The sequence below is a fragment of the Phytophthora infestans genome, genomic scaffold (assembly GCF_000142945.1).
Source record: "Phytophthora infestans T30-4 supercont1.6 genomic scaffold, whole genome shotgun sequence".
Classification (NCBI taxonomy): domain Eukaryota; phylum Oomycota; class Peronosporomycetes; order Peronosporales; family Peronosporaceae; genus Phytophthora; species Phytophthora infestans.
In genome coordinates, this window is record NW_003303753.1 from 3,280,826 (window position 1) to 3,298,637 (window position 17,812).

A 17,812-nucleotide genomic window follows, 5' to 3' on the forward strand; every position below is an offset into this window, starting at 1 on the left:
CAACCTGTTCAGGATGGTTACTACGCGGTGGGACAGCAAGTCACTACACACACGTCGGAGGCGTTGTGTACACCTCGAAACGCTTTTCATCTTCCACAGTGTCCAACAAGAACAGTAGGAGTCAACGCTCACAACTAATCCGGACACTCTTTTCATTTCTAAAAACTTTTGAACGTGTGTTCCTGCGGTTTAATGCGCCACGTTGTGTACTGTTGTAGTTCCTGGATAAAAGCTTCAGACGGTTGTTCTTTCGACTTGGGCATCACAGCAATGTCAAACTCGGAGAGTTCTCCCATGTAGAACTGCTTGAGGTAGCGGAACGACTGGCGACTGGCGTGGTAGATCTCGAACATGACGGTCGAGTCCACATTCATAGCCTCCTGAGCGATTAACTCGGAGCCACCAGGGTGCTCTGGGATCCACCGCGTAATGTCCAATACCATGCCTTGCATGACAAGCCACACCTCGCCCGCTTCATTACGCCGAACGACTTCAGCCCAGCGAATCGCTTCGTTACGCACACGTGTCGCGAACTCGCCAAAGCGCCGTTGACAGACCTCCTGTAACCCGATACATCCCACCGTGATAGCAGCAGCTAGCAGATTGTCTGTGACTGAAGGATCGAAGTTGAATTCAGTGCCGTCATTGCGTGCTTCGTGCTCAAGATACAACAGCACACGGTCAAAGGTGCAGCAGTCCACGTCCACTTCGATTGTAGAGGATGCGTCTTTATGCACTCCCTTGCCTGATAGCACAGCCGACGACAGTTTGATGCAAGGGAACAGCAGTTTCTTCTTGACGGGGAATTCCTCCTCGTCGTTCGTGAGTACCGTGACGACATCTGAGCGCATCGACGCCAGACCAGCAGCATTTATTGGCGTGGCATTTAACAGCTCGAAAGCTGGAGATTGACCTCCTTCGGACGACACGAACACTTGAGCGTCTTCGTCCACACGACCGCGGTACGAGTCCGGCATGGTGAGCTCCGTCTCTTCCTCGTCTTCGGCATCGATTTCCAGTACGCGGACAAAGTAGAGCTGGCCATCTTTGTAAGGCATCACCAAGCGTTCGTGCTCGGTTAGTACTCGTTGCCATGTAAACTTGGCGAATGCTGCTGCAAAATCCTTGGCATCAGTCACAATCGGAACAGGTGCAAGAACCATTTTTTCGTCCTCATCACTATCCTCGTCGTCACTTGCCTCTAACATTGGGCGAATTTCAATTGCCACAGCATTGACAATGGGTATTCGTTCCGTAAAGAGCGTCCAATTTTCCGTTTGGAACCTGCACAACTCCAGGTTGATCATTTGCGGTTGTGACAGGGCAATAGAGCCACGAGGAATAGCCTCATGCGGCCGTACAGATACTACGAATTGGGCGTGTAGTCTAGGATGAAGTAGAGCTGCACCGTCGGTCCCTGTGGCCTCGGCGGGGAAGTCTTCTGGATGCACCAGAGCGCAATGACGCAATGATGTCAATTGCTCGTGGGCAATGTCCAGCTCGTCCAGCTCCTCGACACATAGTGAGCGCGTCCAAGCCGCGGCCGCATCCTTGGCACCTTGTTGCTGTTGCTTGAGACGGAGCGCCGCTGCCATGGCGGGCGCGCGGATCTCGCCCGCCGGGTTGTTGTTCGCGTTCCACGGCATCTTTTCTTCTGGTGGTCTTCTGTGTTTGTGTACGGCGACCACACAGATCTGCGACTTGTGCAATCGGATATGTACGTCGCCTTCAGCTCTACAGTACTGCAGTCAACCGAATAATCTTCGGGCGATAGAACAGCATCGACCTTCCTCATTACATGTACCTTAGAACGCGGACACACCTGTCCAGTACTATGCGTAGCTGACCTCGAACCGTGTTGCTCGGTACACGTGCAATACAGCATAGAGTCCATCAGGCTCATGTTTTAGTATGTACATGTTTCTTACAGCAAAGTTTATCCCCTTGGCTCGAGGCTTGAGATACTAAAGGCACAAGAGCGTGGACCGCAAGGAGGTCGAGGACTTCAAACGTGATACGTCAACTTTCCTTGCCTAGTTGGCAGCCAACCAACGGTTTAAAACCCGAGACGGAGCAGTGAGTGAGTCAGCCACCTATCTCTCTGATCTGTAGACGAGCACATATCCTCAGTTATATTAATACAGTACTGCACCGCGTTTTCGCGGGGGTGGATCATATTGAATTTGCAAATAAACTAGATTTTAGATGACAAACAAGTGTTCATTTGGATTCAGGATCATCACATCTGGAAGTTTATCAAAGGTCCAAGGGCGCGAAAACGGGGTGCAGTACTGTACGTCGTACGCACTCGTGTATGTGTGACAGATACATGAAATCCTGCATGTTTGCCACTTGCGAGGCATTTGCTTAGCGCTGGTCAGCATACTGAACTCAAGTCAAGCGTGGCGGTTGAAGTGCGCAAACGCTCATTCAGCACATCAATCGAGTTTCGCAGGGCGAAACGTGCGACTATTGATCCACTTCCGGATCTGTCAAAAGACTACTCCTTTCCATTCAATGCAGCGCCGCGTTCCCACGTCGCTCCTGCGCTGCATGCAGCAGCGCGGCATCTCGAGCTCGTCCAGCCGCCAATGGGACCAAGTGCGCCCGCATTTCCACGCCGGGGCGCACGGCAACCCGAAGCTAAACCTGCCGCAGACTGTGTCAATTATCGGCGCCCCCATGACGTGTACGTTTACAGCTTCTACGCACCACTCTAAAAGCAATACTAATTAGCAAATTGCTATCGGTATTTTACAGACGGCCAGCCACTGCTGGGCACGGACGGCGGTCCAGATCTATTGCGCGAGGCTGGATTACACAAGACTTTGGTAGACTTGGGCTGGTCTGTAGAGGAGAACGGTAACCTCAACTTCGTGGCGCCATCCTCTAACGATCCGACGCTCGACTCACGCTACGGCAAAGCCAAGCAGTGCTTTCCTGGTGAGTAGCATGGATACATTTTGGGTTGATAAACGTCCTGACATTTTAATTGTCATAGTTGGCAACGGCACGAAGCAGTTGTACGAGACTTTCAAGCAAAAAGCAGGGGAGGGCAAGTTCTGTTTGGTGTTGGGTGGTGACCACACTATTGGAGCTGGATCCCTTGCAGGATTGCTGTCTGTGCACCCTGACGCGGGCGTTATCTGGGTAGATGCCCACGCGGACATCAACACGCCGGCGGACTCGGAGTCTGGCAACATGCACGGTATGCCAATCGCCTTCCTCATGGACGGTATGGTGGACAGCTCCAAGATTCCAGGCTTCGAGTGGCTCAGTAATGGCCCCAAGATGAAGCCGGAGCAGCTCGTGTACGTCGGTCTGCGCGACGTCGACTCGTTCGAACGTCGCGTCATCCATGAGAAGGGAATTAAGGCGTTCTCTATGCAAGAAGTGGACCGCTACGGTATTGGCAAGACGATGGAGATGGCGCTGGACCATCTTTGTGGCAAGAAGCAGCGGCCTTTGCACATGAGCTACGATATCGACGCAGTGGACCCACTGGTGGCTCCCTCGACAGGCACACGTGTACGTGGTGGCCTTACGTGGCGTGAGGCTCATTACGTCGCTGAAGCTGTGGCGGAAACCAACTTGATGGTGGGTCTGGACATGGTCGAAGTGAACCCGACGCTGGCACCTGGCGATGGAGCTCAGATTACGGTCGACATGGCGCTCATGCTCATCTCGTCGGCGCTCGGAAACCGCATCTTGTAAGACAATTCTCAGTTTACATGGGTTCGTAGGTAAATTTCACACCTCGTTTAGCAATAACGAACCCAGACACGACCACAATATCATGAGCAAATTGCGTTCTACACTACCGCTTGCCTTTCTTCTTGGAGCCGAGCGCTATCCGTTAATGTCAAACACGACCACAATATCATGAGCAAATTGCGTCCTACACTACCGCTTGCCTTTCTTCTTGGAGCCGAGCGCTATCCGTTAATGTCAAACACATTACACCGTTCACGCTTAATTAGTCGTAGCTAGCAATTAATCGTAGATTTGCACTTAAGTGACATCACAAATTCGAGATATTTGATCAAATCTATATAAAAAGACCGGTTTTGAGTAAGTGAACGGCAGTTCACAGGTCCCCTCTTTGCTCAAAAGAGATAGAATGTAAACGGAGTATATTTATAGATAGATAAAGCTTGGGTTTAATACAAACTTTTAGTCACCTATATGTCGTCAACCCTTGGTTCTTTGTACCGAAGTATGACGTGTCACACTTCATGTAACCAGGGTACATTTAGGGCGACGTACCCCGTTACATCCTCCCCCACTTAGGTTCGGTTTACCGACCAATCAGAATGAAGAGGTGTTCGTCACAAACCTTCATTATCAAAGTCGAAAACCATCGACTTGGCCGCGGGAGCGTGGCGGAGGCTCACTTCACCGTTAGAGCCTCGAGCAGCAGTTTGTGCGCTCTTCTTCTAGGTCTCCACTTCGTTCGTTTACCATGCCTCGTGGCACTGCAAAGAGCGGTGCGAAGACACGCTCCAAGGCTGCTGCCGGGAAGGCGCAAGCCAAGAGCATTAAACCTCACGGCAAAGGCTCAGCACTTAAGAAGGCTACTCAGGTGGCCTCCGAGGCGATCGGCTCATCGGGCGATAAGGTTGTGGGCAAGCGAACCAGCAAGCGCCGCAGTCCGTCGCCCTTGGCCTCTCCAGACAATCGTCCGAACCCTCGGTTCGTAGAACGTGAGCTCGACTCTGGCAGTGAGGACGAAGCCGAGTCCGAGAGCACGCACGATGCTCCTGCGGGCTCTGTGGAAGAGCACAGCCCAGTGCCCAGTTAGCACAAGGACGACAGCGTGCAGTCGCTCGCAAGTGATCAAGGTGATCACAGTCCCAGGACGTCTGTGCGCTCTTAGAGTCCGACCGTCAAGGCTAAGGGCACTCCCAAAGCTGGTGGCGATGAGGAAGAGAATCCTCGCAAACGTTTCCGCTTGCCGGGTCTTGCGCGTGCTAAGGCCTCTAAAGCCGAAGGCGCCAAGCCCTCAAATAAGCATACAGCCTCTAAGTCTCCACTCCGCGAGGAGAAGGAGACTCGGCACACCCATCGGGGCATCTTCGACTCCTCGGATGAAGAGGAGGAGGAGGAGGAAGAAGAAGGGGAGGAGGGTGCTATCTCTGAACCCCGGGAGGTCACGAATGACCTCGACCAGCAGCAGGAGGATTGCCAAGCTGCCCAGCGTGTGCGTGGGGGTTCGGTGGTGGCACCCGTCAGCCAGGGAGCTGCCATCAACTCAAGAGAGTATTGGCCTCCCGAGGAGAGCTCTGGGGATGACCTCTTCTTAGAGCTTCTCGTCGCTCCTCGTGGCCTTGTGGGCGGTCACACTTCTAGGGGCATTTACGAACGTGACCTTGTTCAGAAAGAACAGTTGTTCGCTGAAAACTTGGAGGCTGCTCGGTGTGTGCTTCTCGCGCCACACCGCATCCCCCTTAAGGACTTCACGACGTGTCGTAAGAAGCCCGAGACCCGAGGTGGTCTCGATCCTCTTTGATGATACCCATGGGTTATACCCGAGAACTGTCCCACCTGGAGTTCTTGTGAGGACATGTTCTGGGCATGGGTGGAGTCTCTTAAGTACTCACCCACGGAGTTAAGTTAACTCCATGAAGATCTGCTGCTGTCCCGCATCGTAGACCAGCGTGATCTTCGTGTTCGGTTTGCCCACTGGGTCAGCAAGCGCATGCTGCCAAGGGACACCCTGAAGCGTGCGGCTTCCAGCGCTCACGATGAGCACAGGGAACGGAGTGTATTCATCGTCCGTACCCCGTTCGGGCAAGAAGCCCCGGACTACTTATGAAGCTGCCGCCGCTTCTGCTCCCAGATTGCGACAGCCTTCGGGCAGTCCATCAGGAGCCGTTCAATCTGCTCCCACGAGCTCTCGAAGTGGGCATTACCCCTCCACTTCACGAGGAGCTGTCGCTTACCGCGACGCCGTTGCTCCTGGAGGATCCGCTCCACGTGGAAATGGACTTCTCCATTCCGGTCGAGCAGGGGCGGTGGTTCCCTCGTACGAGTACGAGTACTCGGCGCCTCCCGCAAGCCACTCTCGTCCGAGTGCTCCGGCGGCGGGTCCGACAAAGGGCCCTGAGGTTGACCGCCTCCGTCAGCGTGTTCTCGTGCTTGAGATTGCACTTGGCCTTGGGACTGGCGGTGATGCTGCCGCCCAGGCCGGGAATCAGGGCGAGCTCGCTCGTCTTGCGGGCCGCCTGGACCTGTTGGAGCGTGAGGTCGCGATCCTGCATCTTGCGGGTGGATCGACGGGCCTCTTCGACCGATCTGGACGAGGCCTTGCGCATGATCCGACGGATCGAGGCTCTGTTGCCACGTCCGGAGCCGCCTTCGGCACACTCCTAGACGTACGCGTATGGTGCGTACCCGGCGTACTCAGCGTACTCGGCGTATGGCTCCGGGGTCCATTCGTACGGGGCCCCTCCGGCGTACGGTCTTGACCGCAGCCTTGCCGTTCCGACCGAGGCTTGGGTGCCTGCTCCGACGCCCTCGTCGACGTCTGTGACCTGCCCTCGTTTCAAGGAGCTGGGTCAAGGTGGGTCTGCGAGTCAGCAACCCCCTGCGGCTCAAAGTACCGCTGAAGACGTCCAACATAGAACGTCGGGTGCGTCGTCATTGACTTTGGCAGGTCGATGGTGTACGACGCACCATGTCTGGCCAGGACTGCAAATGGTCCGATGAAGCGGTGCTTCAGCTTGTTGCTGCCGACAGAGCTGACAGTGTCAAGAGGTAGGTTCCTCGTGTCTAGTAACACTAAGCCCCCCACTTTAAATACACTTAAGTTTCCTCTTCCATGTTTGTCGAAGTTTTCCTTTGGTCTATCCTGGGCCGCTGTCATGGCATCGCGGACCCTGCTGACAATGCTCAGCTTGGTATCCATAAATGATTCCATTTGTTTCCGCAGAGAAACCGGTCTCACATCCGAGACCTGGGAGGAAAGGGCTTTTCGAGCCTCTCTCCCACTTAGAATTGAGGAGTCAGTGTCTCCTCGAAGCGTGAGAGGCACGCTGGGGTGACGGAAACCGTTCAAGTAGAACGGCGTGAGCCCCGTGGACGCGTGCACCGCGTTGCTGAGCGCAAACTCAACAACTGGAAACTGCGTCGACCACGTACGTGGCGCTGCCGCGCACACATGTCTTCAAGCACTCGGTTGACGCGCTCTGTCTGGCCATCTGTCTGTGGATGGTCCGCAGTGGACATCTGCAGACGAAATCCCAGTAAATATAACAGCGTTTTCCAAAACGCAGCCGCGAACCACGGGTCTCGGTGCGAGACAATCGTCTCCGGGAGACCGTGACAGCGGAACACCCTATCGACGAGAAACCTTGCGGTTTGTCGCCCGTAACAGTGACGGCGACCGGAGCAAGATGTACCATCTTGCTCAGTCGACACACGAACACCAAAGTTCCGGTGTTGCCGTGTCCGTCGGCGGGAAGCCCAAAGATGAAGTCAAGACTCATCGACTTCCAACAGTCAGCTGGTACGGGCAGGCTCTGTAGTGGAGCCGAAGAGTGCCCTGCGGGTTTGACCCGGTGACATGTTTCACATGTCTTAATGTATCGGGCGACCCACTTGTACATGTGGGTCCACCAGAAGGCCTGAGAGACCGACAGAAAGGTCTTCTCGCGGCCCAAGTGGCCGCTGGAGGGCGCGTCGTGCGCCTCCGCGAGGATATCGAGCTTCAGATCCTCGTCGTTGGGTACGATTACCCGTGGAGGTTCATTGGGCTCCACCCGGTAATAGAGGAGGCCATTCTTCAACTCATATCGGTAGAGCCGTGAGCGCTGTCGCGACGAGAGCCAGTCGGACTTCGCGCTCGCTCCTGCCTTAAGGAACTTGACGATAGGCGCGACAGCCTCATCGTTCCGATACGCCATGCGTATCCGATCATATAGATCCGTTGTCACCCGTGTGATGTGGGCCAACTTATAGTCAGGACGCCGAGAGAGGCGCCCGCAAGCACGTTGAGCTTGCCCGGCTTGTATTCGACGCGGAAGCTGTACTCCGCGAAAAAGGACAGCCACCTCGCCATCCTTTGGGAGAGGGGAGGCGAGTTAGTCGCCGTCCTCAAGAGAGCGTGGTCTGTGTAGATCACGAAGGGCCTGGAGCCCAGAAGGTGAGCACGAAACTTCACAAGGGCATATTTCATTGCCAGGAGCTCCTTGTCGTAGACAGGGAAGTTCCGCTCGGCGGGTTTAGGCTGCCTGGACTGAAACGAGATGACTCGTTCATGTCCAGCCGTGTCGGCCTGCAGCAATGCACACCCGATGGCGTAATCGGAGGCATCGCAGACGTCGCTAAACAACTTTGTCTCGTCCGGCAGGGCCAGGACAGGGACCTCTTGGAGACTGGGCTTGATGCTGTCAAAAGCATCCTGGTGCTCTTGCTCCCAGCGCCAGTCGACGTCCTTCTGAAGGAGGCCCAACAAGGGCTTAGCGAAACCCGCGTACTCTGGGCTGTACTTGTGAAGGTAGTTGGTCAAGCCCAACCACTTTCGAAGATCCTTTTGGGATCGGGGCGTCGGCCATGCTGCTATGGCCTTGACCTTGTCTGGGTCAGCCCGAACGCCCACGTTACTTACGAAGCAACCGAGAACTTTAATCTCTGGTGACGCAAAAACGCACCTGTCGATGTTGGCGGAGAGCTTGTTCGCTCGCATTACGTCCAACACTCGACGGAGGTGCCCCAGATGCACCTCCATGGCCGTCTTGCCTCCCTCGGCACGGCTATGGACGAATATGTCGTCGAAGTACATCTGTACGAAGGTACGCAAAGGGCGGAACAATTGCGTCACCAGGCGATTAAACGTCGCCGGGGCGTTAGACAGGCACTGTGGCATGACGAGCCACTCCCAAAGCATGCCGCTTGGAGTGCTCACCGCGGTGAGCGGGATGTCACTTTCTCGCATCAGGATCTGGTAGTATCCGTCTACCAAATCCAGCGCACTGTACAGTACGCTCCCGGCCATGTTGTTTAACAACACATCCTTTCGTGGGATCGGTGTTTGGGCCGGCACCGTTGCGCTGTTCAGCTTGTTATAAGCGTGAGCTAGACGCCATATTCCGTCCGGCTTCCGAACGCATAAGGTCGGCGTCGAGTGCGGGGATTTCGACTCCCGCACCATGCCGCTTTCACTTTCGCGGCGAAGAAGGCGTCAATGACCTCGCACTGTTTGCGCGGGAGAGGCCATTGCCTCGTGACACAATACATTGTGCCAGGCACGAGATCAATCTCATGCCGTACGCCTCGATCCGGTGGGAGTTGGGTCGGTGGGTGTTTGTTCACCACGTCGTCATGCTCCGTCACCAATAGATACACCGGATCATTGGGGTTCTTAAGGACCTCAGAGCCCAAGCGCGTCTGACGCTGCTTGTTAAGGTCTTCCAGGATGTTCTTATCCAAGACAGAGGAGGAGTTCAGCTCCTCCCGAGTGGTCTCAGGTCTCATGAGCACCATCTCAGCAATCTCTCCAGCCTTGAGGTTGGCCAGGAAAGACTCGACCGTCATTTCCTCGAGGCTCAGTATCTCTGCCACCTCAGGCAACGGTTCCAAGTGGACACTAGATACCTTGACGGGTAAACCGGTCTCGCCATCGAAGATGTGATAACACTCTTCCACCGGCCTCGTCGGAGGAGACCGGGCCCTGGACTCCGAGTCGCTTGAAGCGACGTCGATCTGAACGAAGTTCGGATCCGACTTGAGGCGGCGGCGGCGTCGTTGTCGACGGCGACCGTGACGTGGATTTTTGCTACCCACGTCTGGGGATGCCGACGTCCGAGGCACTCGGGGCCTCGTGTGGTACTGTGGTACCCACACAGGAAGCGGGTTCGACGCCTTCCTCTTCTGTTAAGGTCTGGGCGACCGTGTATGGAACTCTGTTACCCACTCTGAACACGCTGTTCTCATGTGTTCGTGACAGCTGCAGCCGTATGCGGAACTAAGTTACCCGCCTGTGGACCTAATTTACCTACTTGGCCAGCGCCTCTTCTGGGCGCTGCCACCATCCAAACATCCTCGGAGTCGTCATAAATGTCGGCGACTCCCAAGCATCTGCCGGATGCTTTGGTACCCTGGCAGCCCTTGCGGGCGCCCTGGGTCCTGACAGAGGTGGGAACATGACTCACCAATGCTCTGTCGGACTGCGCAGGGCGGCTGGCACCGATTGCCTTGCCTCGCCAATCGATCCAGGGCTCGTGCTTCTCAAGCCAGGGCATTCCCAGGATCATATCATATGGATCCATGTCGAGAACAGTGAGCTGTTCGAGGCTGTCAAACCCTTCAAACTTGCCGGCCAGATCCACTTGGACATTGGGGACAGTGACGATCTTCCCGTCGGCCAGTCGCACTGACACCGTCCCGTTGCCCTTGCTTTCTCTCAAAGCATCGGACAACTTGTTGCTATTACGAGCAGCTGTCTGGCTGCGTGCGAAATTCTTCGACGCCTCAGAATCGATCAAGATTCTAAAGGGATTATTTGTATCCCCGTACAATACTACCGTGTACTACGAGCGACCCGCCGCTGCTCTTCGCCGATTCGAGAGTGCGAAGACTCTCAGGGGCTAAGTCCCCGTGGTACGCGCCACCCGCGCACCCATCACGAAGACTTAGTTCTTCCCCAGTAAGGCGCCCCGCCCCTACTGGTTTCCGGCGTTCCCCTGTCCGCGGGATCCTGGCTTCTGCCAGTGACCTTCGAGGACGGGCTTGGGTAAAGACCGTCTGCGGAGTCTTTCCGCGGGACAATCGCGCTTGAAGTGGCCCATCTTCCCGCAGCCGAAGCAGCGGATGTCACGCTGTTCGGCGGACCCGAGTTCCATGGGAACTGGTCCGTTGGGGCTCGTTCGACCGGGAGTCGACATGGAACTCCCAGGCCACGCTGAGGCCGGCGTACGCGCCTGGCGATGGCTGTACGCTTCTTGAAGAGCCACTTGAATCGCCCCTTCAAGGGTGTTTGACTGCACCCGGAGCAGCTGAGTGCGTGCGGGGCTCACTCGAAGGCCGTCCATGAACACAGTCATCTTGATGTGTTCGTTGAGTGGGTTTCCCACTAGGGACGCCGTGAGCTCCCGTATCTCTTGCACATACTCGTGCAGTTCGCGCCTCCCTTGTTTACACGAGAGGAAGCGCAATCGCTGGCGGTACTCGTAGTTCGCCGGGAGGAACGCGGCTCGGAGCTGTTCACACCGCTGAGCCCAGGATGTGAAACATCCAGGGGTGTTGCTCCCCGTGTGTACACCCAAGTCTTAGCACGGCCGCTAAGGTTGGAGAGTGCAAAAGCAACACGAAGTTGCTCGGTCAAGATCAGAGCCGCGTCCATCGCGAGCTCTACTTCTCGGGACCCAGAAGTGAAGGTTCTCGCCTTCCTTCCCTTCATACGGCTTTACCTTCAGCCGTATTGGCTTCGGGTGAGGCGGATTAGCTTCCGCCGCCGAAGCCTGCAGGTTATCTCGCACATGCGCGATGAGGCCCTGCTCGTACGCGTCAAACGCATTGACGCGTTCGAGCTGCTCGGTTGGTGCTGACACCACCAGGATCCGCAGGGCCTCCATCCCGAAGATGCCTGCCATCTTCCGAACCGACTCGAACTGAGAGTCGTTCAGATGGGAGACGTCGCTCCTATCCATGGCAACGAAGCTCGGAGAGGTTCAGGTAGTCTACCCGCGGTGGCGTGGATTGACTACGAGTGCTACCAAACGTGACGGGGTCACACAGCATTTTGCGCTAGAGGAAGTTAGCTTCCGAGAGTATACAAACCCTCAGTGAACGGCAGTTCACAGGTCCCCTCTTTATTCAAAAGAGAGCGAAGTGACCTAATTAAGGTAGAATGTAATCTGAGTATATATATAGATAGATAAAACTTGGGTTTAATACAAACTATAATTCACCTTTAGAAATGCAATGTCGTCAACCAATGGTTGGCTTTGAACGACCTTGGTACTTTGTACCAAATATCCCGAAGTATGACGTGTCACACTTCATGTAACCAGGGTACACTTAGGGCTACGTACTTCGTTACAGAGTAGGTCTCGCCGACCTCTCTGTTCCAGTATGTTCGGTTTAAAAATTAGACCGGTAGGTTTTACAAAATGAGCAGCTGAAATCCCTGATGAGCGAGAAAGTCTGAAAATAGGCACGACCCATTGAGTCGAATCAAGAAGTCACAGATTTGCTCGTTCACATTACGTCTCGCCGAGTAGTAGCGAGTGTGGGCGGATTGGTCAAACTGTGAGCAATAATAATCCAGGAGCGCCTCGCTGAATAGTTTCCAGCATCGCTGAGTCTTCTTCGGCAGTTGCCTATACCAACTTTTCGCCGCGCGCCCAAGCATAGCGAGAATGGTTCGTACCAGGCGCTTTGGGGCATCCTTGCGCTCTTCATCTCGTAGATAAAACGCTTGAGCCACTGGAGCGATGCGTCAGAACGGTAGCGTTTGCCTTCGAACTCGGCGATTTCGTCGAGTGAAACGTAGGTCCGAGCTTCTAGGTACTGAGTCGAGTCTTCTTCTGCCGCATCGAAGCTCATGTGTCGGATGTAATCCTTCACGGTCTCTTTGCGGTTCCCCTTCAGTTCAAACGGGTTATCATCCTATTCATCCTCCTCGTGAGCTTCAGCTTCGTCTGCAGCGTCGAACTGTTCACGGTAGCGACCTGCATTCCGCTGTCCACGACTCGGCGCTCGCTGAGTCGGGTTGAGCTTCACCGGAGTCAGCATGTGGGAGTCTTCGCAGTATGGAGTGCCTTGCGTAGCACGGAACATTTCACGTCTCTTCGTCTCCGGGTACTTCGGCAAAGGAATTATGCTTGGGTCTTCGCCGAGTGCATTGAACTCGGCTACTCGGCTGTAGACCGGCGCTGTTCCACCAGGGACCTTCTCCAATCCAAACGCCACTCTCAACTTCTTCTTCCGTTGCCAGAGCTCAGCTCCAGTGCGGGCTAGACTCTAGTCGGACAGAATGAGGTTGTTTGGTCGGCTGTTGCACCGATAGCCTATCGCCAATAGCAGCAACACAGTTTCTTCCACCAACTGATTGATGCTGGCTGCACGCACCGGTTGAGTTAGTTCGGGACCCAACATCGGCCACTTCGCCTGCGCCATCTCCACGGGTGCGAACTTCATCATCCATTCCGATCTCGTTCTCATCTCTTCGCCAAGTCGAACCAATACTTTATTGGCGCTCGGCGTATTGGCGTTCCTCGTCGCTTTCGGAGTAAGGAGCGGACGGTCCCCTTGAGAAACACCATGTTCTTCATCATCTTTTTAATCGTCCGCACCTTCGCCGAGCTCGGCGGATAAGCTGTTCTCGACATGATGTGGGGCTCGCATGCGTCCTATCTGCAGTGTCAACCCTTCCACCTCACCAAGTAGCTCGGCGGTAGTCTTCGTTTCTCCGAGCTCAGCGGTCTCGGCCTTCTCTTCACACTCTCCTTCACTTGCATCTCCGTCCTCGCTCTCCTGGTCTTGGCCATCCTCGTCGAACTGGACGGTTCGTCCCACCCCCATCGTCATGGCGATGAGTCGTTGTTCCGCCGGGTCCGACCCCGCGAGACGCGATCCTCCAGCCGTCGCTGGACTTCCGTCGCTCGGAATTGCTGATCCCTTGACCGGCTTCACTCTTCTTTTTCTCTTTTCTTCCTCTTAACTTGTTTAGCTGGCACCTACAAAAACAAGCACACCTTCCTATTCCCGGGTCGCGGCACCAGTTTTGGTGTAGTAGAACACACAAATACCGTCGGATGTGGATTCCTTACACAAACCACAGCAAATCGCCGAGCTAGGTCGGCGCTTGTATATCTTGCGCAGGGAGTGGCCCCCTCGCGGTTCGGCCCAGTCGGGACAGACGAGTGGCTCTCTTCCTCTCCGTTCCGACTAACCAAGTCAGAGCACTTCCGAGGCTCCACCGAGTTTGGTTCGGCTGAGCTCGTTCACAACCCTGTGCCCTCCACCAAAAGATGAACGACGGTGCGCGAGCGCTTTTACAGGTCACCAAGCGCAGCGGTGCTCAGCTAGAAGTATTACGGCACCCGGGCAATCCGACGTACCGGCCCGCTGAGTTTGCAGGGCTTTATTTCGCGCGTAGCGAGACTTTATCCTATCCGGACCGACCTAATCTCTTAGCGCTACCAGTCAATACCCTACAAGCTGCCTCTTGAGTATTGACGGCAGGCATAATCCAGCCCTATGCAGGGACTTATTGGAGGAGCGTACACGTGTCTTGGGCTAGGAAAATTATGCTCTGTTATTTTCTGGGAACCTTTTCGGCTGCCCCTTATTCAACCCTATGCTTCTTATACAAATATCTAATGAAATGTAGTCGTTTCGGATCTCTACCGACCCTTCCGCTGAGTTCAGGCGACCGTTGAGATCAGCGGCTATCCGGATAGCATCATCCGGACAGATCGCTGAGTACTTACCGTGATCCTTTGTTCCTAAGCTCTGGATCATCATACCGAACCGATTTTTGATCTAAAGTAGGTTGACGTATGGTCGAATCTGGAAAGCCCTACACAAGACCCGGTCGAAAGCGTCAACGACGTCAGGGCAATCTTGCCGGAGGATAACCTCAAACTCCCATGGGCTCTGTGAGTGAGTATAACCCCTCCACTTCACAAATTACTGGGTACGACCCTGGCGCCTACGCCGCGCCACAAGGCGTTCCACGTGAAAGTGGAGATCACCATGCTCATCGAAAGAGCGGAAGGAGAACTTGCCTCAGCTGGGCTCTCGCGGGGAGAGTCAGCACTTGCCGGAACGGCGTCTGCGTCCGTACGACACCGGCGTCCACGACGCGAGCGTTCACGCTCACCGATCATCGGTCGATCTCGAAGATTGATCCACCTTGTGGATAGGTTGGAGCCACCACAGTTGACTCACAATTAGGTCTCGGACCTTGAGCGTCCAGTCGCTCGGCTGAACATTCAGCTTGCCTTGTCCCTGCATCTCGAGCGTTCGCTCCGCGACCTGTGGCTCTGCCACATGCTGCTGATCAGCCATCTGTGGGTCCACCACTTGCTGTCGTTCAGCCTTCCGTGGCTCTACCACCTGCTGCCCTGCAGCTGTCCGTAGCCCAGCCACCCTTGGCGCTAACGCCTCCGCGCTCACCTGAGCAGGGTCTTGATATGGCTTAAGCAAGCCAACATAGAAGACCGGATGCGTGCGCATCTTCTTCGGAAGGCTGGGCGTATACGCTAGGCCCTTCGTGGCCACGACCTTGAACTGTCATATGAACCGAGGTCTCAGCTTCGTCTTGAAGACTGCAGACACTGCATGAGTGGGTAGTTTCTTAGCGTTTAATAAAACTTGGTCACCGACCTCAAACCTTTCAACATTGATTCTGCCCTTGACATTTGCATGTTCCTTCTGCGTGTCTTCGATTTCACCCATAGTGTCGCGTACTTGACGTATTACGCTTAGTCTCAAAGCGACAAAGTCATCGACTTGCTTACGAGCCGCAACAGTGCTCGAATCAGCTAGCCGCTCGGCTATCCCTCCCCCATCAAGCCCTGAGCCACTTTGTGGCGGTGTCAGTGGGACGCGGGGGTTAACCAAACCGTTCACATAGAGCGAAGTGTAGCCTGTCGAGGCGTGCACTGCATTATTTAATGCGAGCTCAACGAGTGGGAGCATCTGGCTCCAGCGTACTGGCGCCTCCGCTTCGGAGGATATCCTCCACAACGCGATTCACGCGTTGGATTTGACCATCGGTCTGCGGATGGTCCGCTGTGGACATGCCCAAACGAGTGCCGAGCACTCTGAAGAGGGACGCCCAGAACTTCGCGGTGAAGCGCGGGTCTCAATCCGAGACAATTGCCTCAGGCAAGCCATGTTGGCGAAAGACTCGGTCTAAAAACAGCAAAGCTGTACCTTCACCATCAATGGTGTCCAACACCGCTGCTAAATGAGCCATCTTGCTCAATCGGTCTACAAAAACCACATACCCGTGTTTCCCGCCTCATCCTTGGGAAGGCCAAACACAAAGTCCATACTCATGGACTGACAACATCCGTTGGGGACAGGCAAACTCGCCAATGGCGCTACCGTGCTCGGCGCGGACTTTGTCCGTTGACACGTCTCACACGTGCGTACATAGGTGCCGACCCACTTATACATCTTGGGCCACCAGTACATCAAGATCACCGTCCATAAATCTTCTCCCGACCTAAGTGCCCGCCCACGGGTGTATCATGAACCTCATAGAGGATTCGATACTTTAGATTTTCATCATGAGGAGCGACTACACAAGGGTTATCCTCAGCGTCGGTGCTGTAATACAGCAGGCCGCCATCGAGCGAGTATCGATGCAACCTCGCGCGAAAGCGCCCAGACAATTCCTTGTAAGAGTCTTTAAACTCTTCGCTCCCAAGAGCCCGTAGCAGCGCTACTCACATGTCGTCCTGTACATACGCTCCGCGTATCAAGTCAGGCACTGACGACGTCACTGTCGTGAGATGAGCTAACTCGTATTCCGGCCTGCGCGAGAGCGTATCGACCACTACATTAAGCCGCTCCGGCTTGTACTTCACCTCGAAGTTGTACTCGGCAAAAAAAGGAAAGCCATCTTGCCATTCTCTAAGAGAGATCGGCGACTCTGTCGCAGTGCGTAGCGACGCATGATCAGTAAAGATCACAAAAGGCTTAGAGCCTAGCAGGTGTCCCTTGAATTTGACTAGAGCAAACTTCGTTGCAAGTAACTCTTTGTCATGAACTGGATAGTTCTTCTCTGCAGCTTTGAGCTTGCGAGACTCGACCGCAATCACGCGTCCACGCCCTTCGGCGTCTACTTATAGTAAAGCACAACCGATTGCAAAACCGGAGGCATCACAGACGACGCTAAACGGACGATCCGGTTCCGGTAGCGCAAGGATCGGAGCCTGGAGGAGGCTTTCCTTCACAGCCTCAAAGGCTCCGTGCTCGACGTTCCAGCACCATGGTGCGTCCTTCTTAAGGAGATCCGATAATGGCTGCGCCATCTCCGCATAGTTCGCGCTGTACTTGTGCAAGTAATTGGCTAAGCTAGCCACTTGCGTAAGTCTTTTTGGTTCTTGGGAACCGGCCAGTCCACGATGGCCTTATTTTTGGCAGGATCTGCCCGTAAGCCTCGCTTCCCAATGAAGCACCCCAGGAAAAGTATTTCTTCCGCGCCAAAGACGCACTTGTCCAAGTTGACATACGACTTATTAGTGCGCATGCACTCGAGCACCGCTCGCAAGTGGTCAACGTGGCTCTCCACGTCTGGATTTCCGTGCTCAGCACGACTATGGACGAATGTATCGTCAAAGTACGTTTGAGCGTACGCCCCGTGGGGCCTAAACAGCTGCGTCACAAGACGATTGAGCGTTGCTGGTGCATTCGACAGCCCCTGGGGCATGACCAGCCACTCCCAGAGCATACGCTCGGAGTACTCACCGCTGTCAGCGGAATGTCGCTCGCTCTCATGAGCAATTGGTAGTAACCATCGACCAAGTCGAGTGCGCTGTACAACGTACAGCCTACCATGTGGTTCTGCAGAGCATCCTTGCGAGGAATCGGCGTTTGCGCCGGGATAGTGGCCGCATTTAGCTTGTTAAAAGCATGAACAATTCACCACTTGCCGTTCAGCTTTCTGTCACAGAACGTGGGTGTCGAGTGCGGAGACTTACTCTCACGCACCATCCCTGCCTCGTGCTTCGCAAGGAAGAATGCGTCAATGACGTCACACTGCTCTCTCGGCAAAGGTCATTGCCTTGTTACGCAGTATTGGGTTCTAGGAACCAGGTCAATCTCATGACACACGCTTCGATCCGGAGGCAGG

The 17,812-nt window shown here is 54.9% G+C and overlaps 2 protein-coding genes across 2 annotated transcripts; one reads left to right on the top strand and one right to left on the bottom strand.

Moving 5' to 3' along the window:
- Window positions 1–158: 158 nt before the first annotated feature.
- On the bottom strand, window positions 159–1,646 carry PITG_04850 (uncharacterized protein; the record flags this gene model as incomplete). The annotated part of the gene is made up of 1 exon (XM_002905507.1): window positions 159–1,646. The coding sequence occupies one exon, from the start codon at window positions 1,644–1,646 to the stop codon at window positions 159–161; it is 1,488 nt and encodes a 495-aa protein (XP_002905553.1).
- Window positions 1,647–2,449: 803 nt separating this feature from the next.
- Window positions 2,450–3,815, top strand: PITG_04851 (arginase; the record flags this gene model as incomplete). The annotated part of the gene is made up of 3 exons (XM_002905508.1): window positions 2,450–2,689; window positions 2,761–2,943; window positions 3,002–3,815. 3 exons carry the CDS (start codon window positions 2,518–2,520, stop codon window positions 3,712–3,714), a joined length of 1,068 nt encoding a protein of 355 aa, XP_002905554.1.
- Between the last annotated feature and the right edge of the window lie 13,997 nt (window positions 3,816–17,812).